Raw genomic sequence first — 16910 nt, forward strand, 5'->3', positions numbered from 1 at the left:
GTATGTAAAATTGTCTTTATGCACTTAAGAAATATTTGTTAGCTCTCAAGACTCCCTAAATCTTTATGACTAACTTTACTTAAAAGGTCTTCCCAAAATTAGAAATTTAAACCAACAAAAATATAAAAAACAATCCTGGCCTGAAGCTTAGTGGCTTCTATCCCTATCATTCTAACATTTGGTTGGTTAAGGCAAGAGAGTTGTGAGTTCAAGTCAAACCTTGTTTCACAAGGAAAGGAGGAGAGAAAAAGCAAAGAAAATAGTGTTTTTACTGGGCTAACCGAAGTCTGAACTGCCATGTTTATCTAATGGCGCTCTTCCTCTAAAGAATATTGAAATGTTGCTTGAAGGAAATTGTAATAGCTATAAATCTATGGTGGTTATCAGGGAATAGTAGAAAACTGACCACCCTCTTTTGCTCCGTAGTCTCTTTCCTCATATTTGCAGAGCTTTCTCATAGCATGTACTGAACCTGAAAATAGTAATTAGACCATGATTTTGAGGACATGAGGCTTCTAGCCATATCTGAATAATTTATACACATATAATTAGCTTCACCTTTCATATCAGTCTTGGGGCTGATAAAGTGATATTTCATAAGATGCCTTCCATTCTACTGATCTTAAACATTTGGTGAGGAAAGAGAAATTGATTTCCTTGGAGCCTTGACTGGCCTACCACTTCTAGAAGTCATTTCCCTGCTGTGTTAGGGTAGCTGCCACTAAGGAAGGAGCTGTTTGTCAGTAGCTGAGAAATAGTTCTACAAGGTTAGTAGAGTAAAGAAGATCCTGGACATTCATCATACCAAAACCCAGAAATGTTTGGAGCAGTCACGCTCCCATAGCCAGAGCAGGAACACACATGTCAGGAAGGACGCCCTAAGTGCTTGACAAAGCAGCTCCTCAAACTACAGTAATTTAGGGTGTTAATGAAGCAAAGCATGGGATTAGCATGTGGGACTTGCAAGGGATACATTTTTTGACAATGTGATATGATGCTATCATGTACAAAAGAGTTGGGTTTTATTTCTAGCTATCCGTGAATGCTCCTGGCTGCAAGCACAGGTTGAATATGCTTGGACTAGACGCAGGATGCATTTCCATTGTGGGGAGGGAAGAATGGTATGTCATGCCTCATTGCTGCTATTTCTACACCATCAGGTTTTGTAGAGTGAGTACAAGCTGTCTAGAATGGAGCTAATTTATAAACAGGATTTATTCTAAGTAGAAGTGAACTCTTTTGCTCTTTTGGACCTCAGAAGTATACTACTCACAGACTATGGTATTCTCTAATTCCATGTATATCTTGAAAAACTTTAAAAAAAAAAAAAACATCATGTCTTGGGTTCAGTTTCCTGGACCACATGGTGACTCATAACTGATCACTGTAGTTCCAAGGATTCTGACACCCTCTAGACCTCCATGGATATTAGGCACATACATTGTGCATATGCATACATGTTGAAAGTTTATAACTGGAAGCATTTTGGTTTTTAAAGGAATGCCTAGGTATGAGTCCTTAGCAGGAGAACATTCTGCCTGTGTCACTGATCTTTCATTGTCCTTCATTCTAAGCATCTAGTTTCTGACTTTCTGTCTTGAGATTATGACACAAAGTCTTGATTCTAGTCTGAGTTCTGTTTTGTACTAGAAAATAAGGGGAAATTAGAGGATTTGTCTCTAAGTGTAGAATATTCAAAATTAGTCTCCTCTATCTGGTATGGTGGCTCAAGCCTGTAATTCCAGAACTCAGGAAGCTAAGGCAGGAGGATTATGAGTTCCAGGATAGCTAGGCTACATGAGAGACCCACCTCACCAGAAAAAAAAAAAAAAAAAGGTCTCAGGATGTAACTCAGTGAAAGAGCCCTTACATGAGCAAGCAACTCTATAGGCTCAGTCCCCATTCAAGGATGGTGATGCGATCTGGAGGGAAAATTGAGTGTTTAGTGCTTTACACGTTTAGGACTGCATGCTATTTGAGCATATGCAGAATCGTCCCTTAAGGTTGAAGCCACTGCTTTAATTACTTTTTTTGGGGGGTGGTGGTTCGGGACAGGGTTTCTTAGTGTGTAGCAGTCCCCACTGTCCTATAACTGCTCTATAGCCCAGGCTGGCCTTGAACTCACAGAGATCCGCCTGCCTCTGCAGCCCCAGTGCTGGGATTAAAGGTGTGCGCCACCACCGCCCGGCTCAGCTGTTAGAAATTTTGAGGCACATGGGAGATGCCTGCTCTGGCCGAAAGTCTGCTGGATTGCTGAGAAGATAAGTCATTTTAGAGAGAGAGACAGTTTTTGTAAACTTGCTTTGTATTTCCATCTTTATAAGTATTCATGGAAAAGTAAAGTGAGTGAGAAGGAAAATAAGAACAGAAAATATTCTGGAGGAAGCAAAAGTAGTAAGACTTTCTAGTACTTGTCTGCATAAACTGGTTTAACCATGAGCAAGTTTGAGAGCTCTGGGCCCTTTGCTGTGGCCTTAGGTAATTTTCCAACTGAACTGTAGGTGGCACTGCTCCCTAACAAATTCAGTTCCTCTCCATCTTCAGCTAGTGCTATTTATTTTCTGGCTATTGATAAATGAGACTGACCTGGTTACTCAGTGGCTCTTAGCAGGAGCACCTGCAACCCCATGTTCAGCTAGCAGCATTGTCTAGACTTGGCTTCATAGGCTGGGGTGTTTGTTTAACCAAGATCAAAATAGGTTCCCCCTCCTCTAGATATGCATCTGTCATCTGCTCCTGTCGAGGTTCTTCAGCATATCCAGACTTGAGGATCCAGCTCCAAAGGAAGATTCACATGAAAATAAGCAGTCAGTTGAAAAACAGATTTCCTAAGTACTTGTTTTCCAGGAAGTAGTAGAACTGCCTAACTAGGTACAGTAAATGCTCTGTGTTCTGATCTCTCCCACAACTTGGCTCTTCAGAAACTCTTTACTCTTTATACCAACTTTCTCCCCATCTCTGTCTACTTTAAACTCTGTCTGTGTAATTTACTGCTTATAGTGAATGGGCTTTTACCATTTTCATTATCTTGGACTTGGTGGTCACCTCAGCCTTTCCTTTTTAACAAGAGGCTATGTTCAGCAGTCTTTCTATGAAAAAGGATGAACCTGTGTTTCTAAGTTGGCACAGTGCCCTTTCTCCATTGGGCAGGCCCCATTTTAGTTTCATTAGGTTGTACTATATGACGACATAAGAGCTTTGTGCAGTCTCTGTCTTAGCCAGGAAATGTATCCGCTCCTTCCTGGTGATTGCTTCTCTCTATCCTTTATGTTCCCTAGTCCTTCTCCAGTGTGGCTTGAAAGAAGGCTTCCCTTCTTTTCCATTAGGGAGTTGTCCATGAGAAGTATTGATAGAGTTTTGCCACGAAAACGTTACCAGATAGCTTCAGGTATAGCCAGGTAGTGGTGACGCATGCCTTTAATCCCAGCACTCAGGAGGCAGAGGCAGGTAGATCTCTGTGAGTTTCAGGACAGCCAGGGCTACATAGTGAGACCCTGTCTCACAAAACAAAGATAGCATCAGGTATGTCAAACCAATACTGTAGTTCTTTGATGATGTCTGTCATCTCCGACTTCCTTCCTGGCATCAGCATTGTGATGTGGCTCATAGTTCTTTGTCAAGGACAACATCTAGTAGTGAGTATGAGCGGTGAATGTATATTGAGACTAGAGTGCTGTCACATTAGCTTCCTAGTCTAGCTGCACGCTCCAGTTTCTTTTTGTATCTTGTGATTATAGGCTTGTGTTATTAAGATTACTGTTTTATCCAGAGAAATGCTCTGAGTCAATTCTTGGCATTGTCTTATTTTATTAGTTGAGGAAATTTAAAGCTAGCAGCCTGAGATTATCCTCATTGCTCTGATTTCAGAGTTCTGGGCCTAGGGATGAAGCTCAGTAGAGCTCAGTATTGGTAGACTGCTTGCTTAGTATTCACAAGCCTGAAATTTGCCTATCCCACACTAGGTAGTGAAGGTAATAGGATCAGTTGTTCAAGGTCATCCTTGACTTCTTGACAATTTGGAGGCTGTCCTAGGCTACATGAGATCCTGTCTCGGAAGGGAAGGGAAGGGAAGGGAAGGGAAGGGAAGGGAAGGGAAGGGAAGGGAAGGGAAGGGAAGNGGCTCACAACCATTTGAAATGAGATCTGGGGCCCTATTTTGGAATGCAGGCAGAACAGTGCATAAATAATAGCTGGGTAGTAGTGGCGCACGCCTTTAATTCTAGTCCTCAGAGGCAGGTGGAACTCTGTAAGTTCGAGTCCAGCCTGTTTTAGGACTGGCTCCATAGCTACTGAGAAACCCTGTCTTAACAAACAAGGAAAGGAAAAGAAAGGAGGGGGAAGGGGGAAGGGGGAAGGGGGAAGGGGGAAGGGGGAAGGGGGAAGGGGGAAGGGGAAGGGAAGGGAAGGAAAGGGAAGGAAAGGAAAGGTTAGGAAAAGGTTGAAGTTCCCTCAAGACTTGATGTGTATGAAAAAATGCAGAAGTATTTGATCATCTGTGAATTTTGCCCTGCAGGTCACCGCAGTGCCGTTGGATTCTTACTGTAATGACAGAAGTGCAGAGTATGAGAGACGAGTTCTGAAGGAAGGAGGGAGTCTTGCTGCCAAGCAGTGTTTGTTGAATGGGGCTCCTGAGCTTGCTACAGATTGGCTAAATCGCAGGTCGCAGTTCTTCCCAGAGCCAGCTGGAGGGCTGTGGAGCATCAGGCCCCAGAATGGCTGGTCTTTCATCAGAATTCCAGGTAAGTTTTCTGCTCCCTTGGGGCATGTTCCCAGCTATGGCAAGAGAAGAATGGAGGAAAAGGCCCATGTGATAATTTCCAGTATTTGGTATTCAGAGTACGTGAGGTTTCTCTCTCTCTCTCCTTCCACCTGTTATTTATAGGTAAAATACAAGTAACTTGTGTCTTGGGTGGAAAGCTGGGAAGAGAAATGTTTTCTAGATTTGTTCTTGAGCACTCTCCTTTGATAATGAAGTAATACCACTTTTTTTTAAGGGGTGGAGGCTAGGGTGCTCATGGGCAGAGTGCTCATCTAGCACCAAGGCCGGGGCTCCACCCACCTCAGAGCCCCCCTCCCCAATGGCGCATGCCCGTGCGCGCGCGCGCACACACACACACACACACACACACACACACACACACACACAGTTTAGGGAAGGCCTCAGATCGAGTGAGTGCAGTTGTCTTGTGCCGTTGCCAGTGGAATGAATGAGAATGTCGTCACTCCCAGAGAGCCTAGTTTAAGTAGCACAAACAGTGTCCTGCACAAGGCCTAGAGATCTAAATGATAACAAGAGGAAAAACAGTATGTTTTGTGCCAAAACACTAGCAGATTCCCAGACCCCCTGGTGTCAAGGTCCAGGGTTGAAAGGAAACTAGGTTTTCATCTTTGCTTTAGTGAGGCTGCACTTGAGGAAGTTGCACACAGAGTCCACAGACTGATGCACTTTCCACCTGCTGCAGAGTATAGCTCAGAGCTACCATGTTAGCTTGATTGTACAGATTCTTTGACATCTTGATTGTATTCTTGTTGAAATTTAATGGAAGCATACTAGGACTGCTCTCAAGGGGAGCATCTGCTGTAAGTGACAGCTGGATTCCTATGTAGAGATCTGCTTTTTGTTTCTTGTCTGACAGCTTTGTGTCATCCTATTGATAGCCCTTTAGAGTGCTTTGACTGTGTGTGAAATCTGTATTGCATATTGCATATGGAAAGTTAAGGGGAAAATCCAGGAGTAAAGCAGGACAGAATGGACACCACAGACATACAGGTAGGGAAGAAGCAAGATATACCGTATTTCTTTCTCCTTCATTCTGGTGCTTTAGTTCCCAGTATAGGAGTAGAAGGCTTATTGCTGGCGCTGTGGGAATCTCTTGTGGCTTTTCCTGTTCTTTGAAAGAAAAATGGACCTTGTTTAAATAGCAGGAAGTGTCTGAGTTCTTTTCGCATCGATAAAAAGCACCAGCCTCACTGGCTGTTTACTGTGAGAACCGACAAGCTCCTCACTGACCCCATTGTGCTCTGTGGAGTAGCTGGGGCGGGGTAGGGCTGGGGAGGGTATCATTTGAACCTCTCTGTGTTTTATCTCTTTCTTCTATACTTTAACATTTTTTTGTTTTCCTGGGAAAGGTGGAGTCGTTGGCGTTCTTTGAAAGACTGACCAAATTTTCTTGAGTTTTATACCTTGATTGCTTTTGCAGGCTTCAGCCTTTCAGAGGTCTTCTTTCCTTGGAGAAGAGAGATATTTATAGTCTTTCTGTCCTGTCCTTGTCCTAAGCTGTGGAGAGTAGAACTTGTATTTAAATGTAAATACTGTAGGATTGCTGGAAAGATTATGACAGAGGATAGATAGGTCTGGTTGTTCCAGTATTATTTGAGGTCCTATTTTTAAGAATGGGTTGGGACTGGGTTTGACTAGACAGAATCTGCTTGATTCCTTGCAAATTAGTCTTCTCCTGGCTCTGTTCCCCACTTAGCCACAGATGGTGTTTTTGTACAGCATACTTTAGTTGCTCTTAAAAATTGAGTGATGTATGTCAGTCCCCAAAGATACCAGTGCATGCTGGGCAGTGGTGGTGCACACCTTTAATCCCAGCATTCGGGATGCAGAGGCACGTGGGTCTCTGTGAGTTCGAGGCCAGCCTGGTCTACAAGCACTAGTTCCAGGACAGGCTCCAAAGCTACAGAGTAACCCCGTCTCAAAAAGAAAGATACCAGTGTACTAAGGCCAAATGCTAGACATTGATTTAATCTGTCTAGCACACTCACTTGAGAACTCAGAAATATTTTTGTTTGCTTAAGTGTTTTATCCTCTTGGTTTAAGTCCGTTTCTTTGGGGACTTTGCTTTCAAAATAATTCGAACAGGTCCATTGGTCTAAGGATGTAGCTCATCGATAAACCTCTTACGTTGCATGTATGAACCCTTTGTTTGACCCCCAACACAACAAAAACAAAGACAACCCAGTTCTAGTACACCTTCCTCCACCTCCCTCAACTACAAAGTGGCAAACTGGCAGCACTTGCTGCTTCTGTGCATTTGAGTTAATCTTTGTGTGTGTGTGTGTGTGTGTGTGTGTGTCTTTACCTCTGCACTTTTCTAATCCTAACACCAGTTCATTCTAGTTAGCAAACTAAAGAAACTCTGGAAAGTGGGAAAGAGCGAAGACTACTTAATCATGGTTTTGAAGTCAATAAGGGACTAGAAATAGCTCCTAGCTTAAGAGAATTCACTGCTCCTACAGAGGACCCAGGTTTAGTTCCCAGCACCCACATGGTGGCTTACAAAGTCCAAATCACCAGTTTTTTTTTTTTTAATTTCTGATGCTCTCTTCTGACCTTTGTGGGTACCGGGGCACATACATGGTATACATATATACATGCAGGCAAATATTCTGTCTTAGGCTAACTATTGTTGTGATTAAACACCACGACAAAAGTAACTTGGGAGAACAGGGTTTATTGGCTTATGCTTCCACAACACTGTTCATCATTTGAAGAAGTCAGAATAGGAACTAAAGCAGGGAAGGAATCTAGAGACTGGAGTTAATGCAGAGGCCATGGAAAGGTGCTGCTTACTGGCTTGTTCAGCCTACTTTTTTTTTATAGAACCCAGTACCACCAGCCCAGGAATTTCACCATCCACAATAGGCTGGCCACCACTAATTATGAAAATGCCTTACAGCCAGATCTTATAGAGGCATTTTCTCAACTGAAGTTCTTTGCTTTCCTGTAACTCTTGCTTGTGTTAAGTTGGCATAAAACCAACCAGCACATATACATAGAAGTAAACAAATCTTTTATTACAGAGTCAGTTGGTGCTTCTCAGAGTCTAGACACCAGACAGATTTGTGTGTGCTCTGCTGGTAATGTGTTCTGAAGGGAGAGAGGACATAGCAGGCTGTGAAAATAGGAAAGCTTAGCTAGCCCACTCCCATTCAGTTACTGAAAATTGTATGGCTTAAAAAAAAAAAAAAAAGCTATCAAAATAAGGAGACTCCTGACAATCCAGTAAAGAAGGGATTATGAGGAGAAGTGAACTTCTTGGATTGTTCAGAAAACGTTGCTGTCTGATCATACTTGGAATTCCCACTGGCCTCCTTGTCTAGTGCCAGGGAGAAAGCTCAGCACTCGTTCCTGTCCTGCTGCAGTCATTTGATTGTGCTGGAAAGGAGACAGCAAAGAGAAGAGCATTTCAGTAATCTAAACAGGAGCAAACAAAGAGGCTGAACAAAGGTGTGGAGCGCAGCAGCAGCGGGGAGGGGAGGGGAGAGGAGGGCAGTGTGTCCTGGCAGCATTCCGAAGGTGGGAAAAGGGTGCAGTGCAGAGGAGTAAACATCCAGGACCCATAGCTTTGTAGCAAAAACAGAGCAGCTGGTGATTTGTTATGGTGCTGTCAGCACATCCGTTCTTGTTCAGTGTAGACAATAATTGTGTACTTGGCAAATAGTGGCAAGAATGACAGTTGAGAATTCTTGGACTACTGTCAGTACTTGGTCTTTGCAGTTCTGAAGAAAGAGCATGGTTCAGCCCTGGAAGCTAAGGATAGACATTTTGACTTTTGGGAGGTAGTTGCCAGTGTAAAGTTCTCTATATTGTTTCTCTTCTTTTTGATGTGTGTTTCCCCAGCCACTTCCATATACACTCTTATGCAACCCCTCAAGCCTCCTCTCTTCCCCTCTTAATCAACAATTGTTGAGGGCATGTTTATGAATGGTCTGCAAACAGGAAACGCTCCTTCCTGGACTATGATGTGAGTGGATGGTACTCAATGGGTGCCATGAAAACCTGTGAGTTCAGCGTGCTTAGTATGGGAAGAGGAAAGAGAAACCCAAGTTAGTGAGTGAAAGCATTTCACAGAAGCCTAAAGTCTGCTATCTCTGAAAACCTGGGAGTAAGGCTCATTGAAAGAGCATATGACCCTGGAATTGATAGCTAGTTATTGGAGAGTGTCAAGGGTGGACATATTTATTTGCATTTTTTGGTGTTTACATTATCGGCAGACATATGCCCTTGTCTCTGTCTATTCTCATGCTTTTAGGACATAATCTCTATCTTAGCTACTATTTTGTGATAAATGCAACTTATAAAAGAAAGCATTTAAGTGGGGGCTTACAGTTTTAGATGGTGGGTCCATGATCCGCCTGGGAGGGAACATGGCAACAGGAAGACAGACATACTGCTGGAGCAGTACTTGAGAGTCAGAGAGCGAAGGGACAGCTTGATGTGGCCTTTGGAAACCTCAAACCCCACCCCCAGTGACACTGCCTCCAAGGCCACACCTGCTAATCTCCCAAACAGTTCTACTGACACAGAACCAAGCCTTCATCTAAGTTTCATTCAAACCAGCATAAGCACCGAATTAGAAGCAACAGATTTCTAGAGTAAACCAAAGGAGTAGGGTTTTGAGGTTACTTACAGCACACAACATACTTGTCACTGGTAGATAGCCTTGTGTACTTAGTGTCCCCTTGGAATGTAGACTAAACACCTAATCGGCACTGTCACCTGAGAAGCTGTCTTCAGCTCTTTCCTGGTCAGGATTTAGCAGGGTTTTCCATTCTACCTCTCGAGCACTTTCCAGTTCTCATGAAAACAAGCATCCTGATTGCAGAAACTTTGACCGTATACAGCTTTGCAGTGAGTGATTTGTTGCTTCAATTAAATAGTTTCCTCCCCCACCCCTTTTTTTTTCCCAGGCAAGGAGAGCCTCATCACAGACAGTGGAAAGCTGTATGCTCTTGATATCCTGTTGACTCGACTCAAGTCTCAAGGACATAGAGTCCTTATCTACTCTCAGATGACCAGGATGATAGACCTGCTGGAGGTAGGAGAAGGAATCCTGGGGACCTAGGAGTCCTTGACATTTAATTTGGATAGGAAGCTGATGTCCCTATCGTATCAGCCATAATTACTGGAAACACCCAAACCCTTCTTTGTGGTTTACATTCTGTAGAAAGAGCAAAGTGCCCCATCCCCCAGTAATTGGAGGACTTAGCCAATGAAATACAGTACTCTTCTTTTACAAGAGATGAACTTCTACAATTTTAAAGTGAATCCAGTCTGGGAAGTCTGATTTCTGTATAGAAGTCAAGATTGGGGATTCAGTTTTTTGTTTTTGTTTTTTTTATGTTAAAAACCCGGGGTACAGCTATTGAAGCAGATTAAATTTAATGCATCTTGACTATATGTTGCAGACATTGGAATGGGGTCTGAGAATTAAGATATTTAAAATTTCCTGAGGTAATATTACTGTATAGCCATGGTTTACCACTGGGTTAGCCGTGAAAGACAACTGTGTCTCATTACTTACAGGGTTAAGTTCTGTTTTATTTTTTCTGAATGGTGACTTATTTATGGACAAGGAGGCCATAAACATAGAAGGAAAAGAACAAGAGCAAATAGTCACAAACCACCAGAGTTAAGTCTTACAGGAAAGTTAGGAAAGGCTAAGGTATCTGGTGATCAGAACTGTGTAAATGGCTCACATTTTTCCTTGGGTTTAATATATGAAAAGCTGTATATTCTAGCCTACTACTTCAAGGAGTAGTATTGAATAGAAGTTGTCCCTATTCAAGAACAAGGGGATCAGGAACATGGCAGTACAAAAGGAATGAAGATAGCAAAAGGGAAGGTTGGGCCAGTGAGATGACTCAGTTCATAAGACACTTACCACCAACCCATGTGGTTGAGAGATTCGGTTCCTACAGATTGTCCTCTGACCTCTGTGCATCTATGCATGCATATATATTCATACACACACAAATAATAAAATTATTTTAAAAAGGAGCTGGACATTTTGGGTTCTTTGGACGCCAAAGTTGGCTTGAGAGATTTTGCAGGGTGTGATTATCCATTTTGTGGGCAGACTTCTTTTAATAATTTGGCAATTTCTTTTTAGCAAGAGATGTAATAAGCAACATCTGGGGTCAATTTTGTCTAGATCTTAGATTTCATGCAGTGCTTAGATTTGTGGTAGTTTTAACATGATGAACTTTCTGATTTGTTCCATGACATCACCTAGTTATAAATGATGGGAAAGTCCTAACAAGTTTGAGCATAAGAGAGGTGATTAAGCCACTGTTGTCGATGTTCTCTTTTGATTAGTTGGCCTTTGCCCCAGTTTCCCATTTCCCCACATGCAGCTCGGGAAGTAGCTTTATTTATGCTAGGTCAGTGATAGCCTCAGCCATGATTGGCTGTTAAATCTTAAATACTATAAGGCTCTAATAGCAGCAGTTCAACTAAAAGAACTCTGCTCAGACCAAATGATACCGGTAGCCAAAACAGACCAGTCCTACAGTGAGGCTCTTCTTGGTTCTTGTGTACTTGCCTCGTCCTGAGGATTTGGGGAAAGTACAGGTGAAACAGTGATTAAGAATTACAAAGAGAAAGGCCGGAGAGATGACTCAGCTGAAGAGCACTGTCAGCTCTTCTAGAGGACACAGGTTCAATTCCAAGCACCTACATGGCAGCTCACAACTGTTTTTGACTCTAGTCCCAAAGTATCCAATACCCTCTCTGTCCTGCACCAGCACCCCACAAATAAAATTCATACATATATATACAGGCAAAACCCCCAGACAAATAAATTTTTTTAATTACTGAAAGAACAATATACAATGGGCTTAGTAAAGGTGACAAAAATCTTTCTTTTTCTATTGCTATATCAGAATTATATGGCATCTTAAAGGTTGATTCCTATTTAGAGAAATTCCAAGGATCATGAGAGAGCAACCTCAAAGTTAGCTGTGACAGACAAAGAAGAATATGCTTGGTTAATCTGTTATGGCCCTGAGTTTTGGAGTAGATTTAGTGGGTTATACTTACCAACAAAGCAGCTGAGAACTTTAAAATGCAGGTGGAGAATTATAAATTAAGAAAAAGCAGATTTACAACCCGAGTTTCACAGCTGAGCCGTTTTCTGCCCTCCACACAAAACTCTTCTCCTGCCATCTTTTTTTTTTGGGGAGGGGGGAGGATGCCCATTTCTTTGATATTTTCATAGTTACAAAGAGCTTTTAATTTTCATAGACAACTTATATTATGTCTGGGTTTTCTCTTTAGAGATTCATTCCTGTTACATAAGCAACAGAGTCTGAATTTAAAAGAAATATACCACTCAATTTTCAGTGCAATGTAAAAAAAAGTACTTGTAGCAAGTCGGTCAACTCTTGACTATATGGCATAATTAATAAGACAAAGCTAATATTTAAAACAGTAGAATATAGAATAAAATCCACATAAGCCATAGCAAATTGTGACATCTGAGACCACTGGGTTCTGTAACTTGCCCAGGCAAGCCATCCAAGTACAGTGCCTCACTAGAGAAGGATTCATCTTAAACAGAGACTGTCATCTGAGCACTGGCTTCTTTAAAACTCCAGATTACCTTTGGGAACTGTGATTCTGAATGTCCTAGGAAGCAGGCATGTTCTTAACTGTCCCCACAGAATGAAAGCAAATTTGATTCACCATCAGCTGGATTTTTATATGTCCTCAGAGTGGTAGGGGCAGTGTTTTAGCTTGTAGCCTCACTGTTTAAAATCTGTGTGGGGCCTGGGGATATGACTCTGACTTCTATGGGTAAAAAGTATATGCTGTACAAGCATGAGGACCTGAGTTTAAATCCCTAGTGACAATCCATGTGGACAGATAGGCATGGGTACACTCTTGCGTGTGCACCCCTCCCCCACCGCTATCACCAGATCTCTGTTGGGGGAGGGATAGCTGAGACAGAAGGATGTCTGGGGCTTGCTAGCTGCCAGCCTAGCTCCAGGTTCAGTAAGAGACCCTACCAAGGGAATAACTGAATAGTATAGGGCAGGACACATGATGTGCTCCATTGCCCACTGCACACACATGAATGGTGGATCCACACACGCATGTTCATGGGAAGCACACACATAAAATCTATAAATAAAAACATTTATTTTCATGGCATTTGTGAGCAAGGCATTATGCTAAGCAGCAATGTGCCTAGTGGAATAGACTTTGTATACACAAATAACTGCCAAATGAATCCTGATCCTAATGCCAAAATGAATCATTAGCAAAACTAAGGATAGCAGGAGGAAATGCTCTTATTTTTGCAGAAGGTTACATAGAGTGTAATAGCTGAACTGAACTTAAATCGGACTTTAAACATCAGGAAGAAAGGAAATTCAAAACCAAAGAAACCTGACTTTAAAAGGCAATAATATGAAAGTGTAGGCTTGGGGAGGTAGTGCACTATGACTGGAAAATACAGTATAGGAGAAAAGAAAGACAAGGCTTATGTTGAACCCCATGAGAATCTTATGAAAGAATCTGCTCTGAGGTGATCTGTATTTTATAAGGGAAATAGGAAATAGAGCCATCATCTTTCATTCTCTTGGTGCAGTATGCTTAGGCTATGGAGAAACTGTAACAGACGTTGAGAGGAGTCTGACTTATTCCTGGTGATATACCCCAAAGATGAAGTAATTCCCAAAAACAAAAAAAAATATGCCACGTCTAGGAGTTTTTGATTCAACACTTAATCTTTCTCTTGCTTTGCTTTAGCAAAGTGAAATTGGGTTAAAATGAACAGCAAAGGCAATTTTGAAATAAACCTTAGGATGAATGGGGCTCTGTCCCATTTCCCTTATCCTCCTAGTAGTGAGTATCCCTTTCACCTGGGAAGCAATACAAGAGGGAGTATCGAACCAATCTGTGTGAGTCTGAATTCTAGCCATAGGTCTCTTTGTAAACTTTATTGAACACTCACTGTAATAACTATAATAGCACCTATCCTAAAGGCCATCCTGAGGATTAGATGAACTGAACCAGGTAAAATACATAAAACACTGACTGTGCTTAGTGGTGGCTCAGGAAATCCCAGCCATCAGCAGCACACCGCTGCTTCTGCAAGGGTTGGTTGCCTGGTACCTTGATATTGTGCTACTATGTATCTCTATATCTGTTTTCACCTGTGGATTTGGGGTATACATTAGTTTCATCTTTGAAACTTTACTTAAGGTATAGTTAACAAATAGAAATCATATTTAAGGTAGTGTGTTTTTATATTTCTTCTACTTTTGTCTTTGGTTCTGTGTGTATATATGTATATGTACATACATATTCTCTATAACAAATACATATAACGTCTATATGCACACATACATAAAAATCATATGTGTGTATTTGTTAGGGAGCAGTCAAATTTCTTTAATATACTTGACAATCCTGAATGTATATATAATGTATCTTGGTCTGATTCACTGTCAACTCCTTCCCCTCCCCAGCATGACCTGCTCCCCATGCACCCTCTTTCTGTGATAACCTTCGGAGTTAGTGCTGCTCCTGGACTGTTGGCTTGGTCTTGTGCAGGTAGCCACGGCGGCAGTGCGTTCTGAGTACACTGGCCATGTCATGCCCAGAAGGCAGCATTTCAGCCCTCCTCCCCATCTCCTAGCTCTTACTTCTTTCTGCTTCCTTTTCTATGATGTTGTCTGAACCTTGGCAGGGTAGTGGTGAATTGATACAGATGTCCCATTTAGAACCAGGCATACTATAGTCACTTATTCTCATGCCTTTATCAGTTATGAATTGCTGCATTAACTGTTACAAAAAGAAGTTTGTCTGGCCAAGGTTGAGAGTGGTATTAATCTATAATTATAAATGTAAGTATTTAGAAGACAATTTGAGAACATGTCCTTTAGCAAAATAACAGTTGTAGGTTCCTTGATAGGGCAAAAACCTCCAGAACAATGGACTTTTAACCAGGTTTATAATACCAGGCATGGATTACCTCCTGTGGATCAGTCTTGGTTACCAATCAGAACCTTGGTTGTCATCATACTGTTTTTGTACCAGTAGGCATCTTTCCTAGCAGGCCAGTATTATAGCATGCAGGGTTCACGTCTGGATAGTATAATTGATGGCTTTTCTCTGCCAGTGGTCTGTATAGCATTTCCTGGCACTATGAAAAGCTAACCAACAAAGAAGAGGTTTTCAGATCAGTCCCAGCTTAATTTCTCCATGTCCTGCATCCAAAGTGTGCTGTGTCTTCAGTAGCAGAGTCTTACTATGTATTTATTGTGTGCAATGGCAAATAGCCTTCCTTGTTTGGGTGACTTCTGGAACTTCCCTAAAGAGTAAAATCTGTAGGGCAGTAGCCTTCACATGGCACTGAGATTTAATAATTAGCTTATAAAATAATAGATTTTCATAAGGTTTTTTTGGGGGGGTTTTTTAAAGGCTTTTTTTTTTTAGATTGATTGATTGATTGCGTATACAACATTCCTTCTGTGTATGCTTGCATGCCAGAAGAGGGCACCAGATCTCATTCTAGATGGCTGTGAGCCACCATGTGGTTGCTGAGAATTGAACTCAGGACCTCTGGAAGAGCAGTCAGTGCTCTTAACCTCTGAGCCACCTCTCCAGTCCATCATAAGGATTTTTCATCTTTGGATTAATCTACTTCATTCTTCCTCTCCTCTTACTCTATTTCCACTTAAATATTTGACCCTCTCCTTGTACTTTCATAGACTATGTGTTCTATTGCTAGAGAGATGGCTCAGTGGTTATGAGTACTGGCTGCTCTTCCAGAGGATCTGGGATCAATTTCCAGCGCCCACATGGCAGCTCACGACTGTCTGTGACTCCATTTGCAGGAAAACTGATGCCCTTACACAGATAGTCATGCATGCCAAACACCAATGAATGAAAAAAAATTTAAAAAAAAAAAATGCCCTCCTATTCCCCCCACCACTCTCATGGTCCTTTCTAGCTTGTTGACCTCTTCAAGCATTCGAAATTAAACATACATCACTTGACACTGTTTCTAGTTTCATCCATTTTCCTGCAAATCTTTTAAAAAAATCATTTTTCTAACTGGGTGGTGGTACATGCCTTTAATCCCAGTACTCAGGAGGCAGAGGCAAACAGATCTCTGAGTTTGAGGCCAGCCTGGTCTACAAAGTTCCAGGGCAGCCAGAACTATTACATAGAAAAACTCCAAAAATACTCATTTTTGTTTACTGCAGAATAAAATTCCATTGTGTTTGTGTGCCACATTTTTATTACCCATTCATGTTGGTGTACACCTCACCTGATTCCATTTACTAGCTGTTGTGAATAGAGCAATATTGAACATGGGTGTGGAAGTAATTTCCGTAATTGATATACCACTTTGCACTGATACCAGTGCAGTAGATAGTAGATAAGTGTTCCCCTTTCTCTTGATACATTCCAGCATTTGGTGTCATTTGTGTTGCTGTTTTATTTCTTGATCTCTCTATGTATCCTTGACTGTGTGCAACTCTCTGTGTAAAACTGGCTGGCCTCAAACTCACAGAAATCTACCTGCCTCTGTTTCCTGAGTGCTGGGATTAAAGATCTATGCCATCAAGTAGGTGTCATTTATATTCTTGATAATAACCATTATTCCTCTGGCGAGATGGAGTTTCAAAGTAATTTTACTTTACATTTCCCTAGTGGCTAATGATGTTGAACAATTTTTAAATTGTTTGCTGGCCATTTATAGTTCTTTCTTGATTTTTCAAGACGACAGGATTTATGGGGCCGGAAAGATGGCTCAGAGGTTAAGAACACTGACTGTTCTTCCAGAGGTCCTGAGTTCAATTCCCAACAACCACATAGTGGCTTACAGCTAGCTATGAGATCTGATGCCCTCTTCTGGCATGTAGGCAGACATAGAAACTAACACTGTATACAGGATAGATAGATAGATAGATAGATAGATAGATAGATAGATAGATAGATAGATAGATAGATAATAAACAGCTAGCTATAATGAGGTCTGATGCCCTCTTCTGGCATGTAGGCAGACATGGAAACTAACACTTTATGCATAATAAATAAACAAACAAACAAATATTTTTTTTTAAAAAAAAAAAGGACAGGGTTTCTGTATAGCCTTGGCTGTCTG

General features: G+C 41.6%; 2 protein-coding genes across 4 annotated transcripts in view; both read left to right on the forward strand.

Annotated features, from left to right (window-relative positions):
• The window catches only part of Ppp1r14d (protein phosphatase 1 regulatory inhibitor subunit 14D), a 295305-nt gene that overhangs the window by 86539 nt on the left and 191856 nt on the right, over positions 1-16910 (forward strand). The window lies entirely within an intron of this gene.
• The window catches only part of Ino80 (INO80 complex ATPase subunit), a 109305-nt gene that overhangs the window by 59673 nt on the left and 32722 nt on the right, over positions 1-16910 (forward strand). For all 3 annotated transcript variants that reach the window (XM_050132757.1, XM_050132770.1, XM_050132761.1), the window contains exons 26-27: positions 4514-4739; positions 9697-9824. In XM_050132757.1, coding sequence (XP_049988714.1) covers positions 4514-4739; positions 9697-9824 — 354 coding nt within the window. The remainder of the gene's footprint in view (positions 1-4513; positions 4740-9696; positions 9825-16910) is intronic.

The sequence above is a fragment of the Alexandromys fortis genome, unplaced genomic scaffold (assembly GCF_014885135.2).
Source record: "Alexandromys fortis isolate MF-2015 unplaced genomic scaffold, M_Fortis_MF-2015_v1.1 scaffold_6, whole genome shotgun sequence".
In the NCBI taxonomy this organism is placed as follows: domain Eukaryota; kingdom Metazoa; phylum Chordata; class Mammalia; order Rodentia; family Cricetidae; genus Alexandromys; species Alexandromys fortis.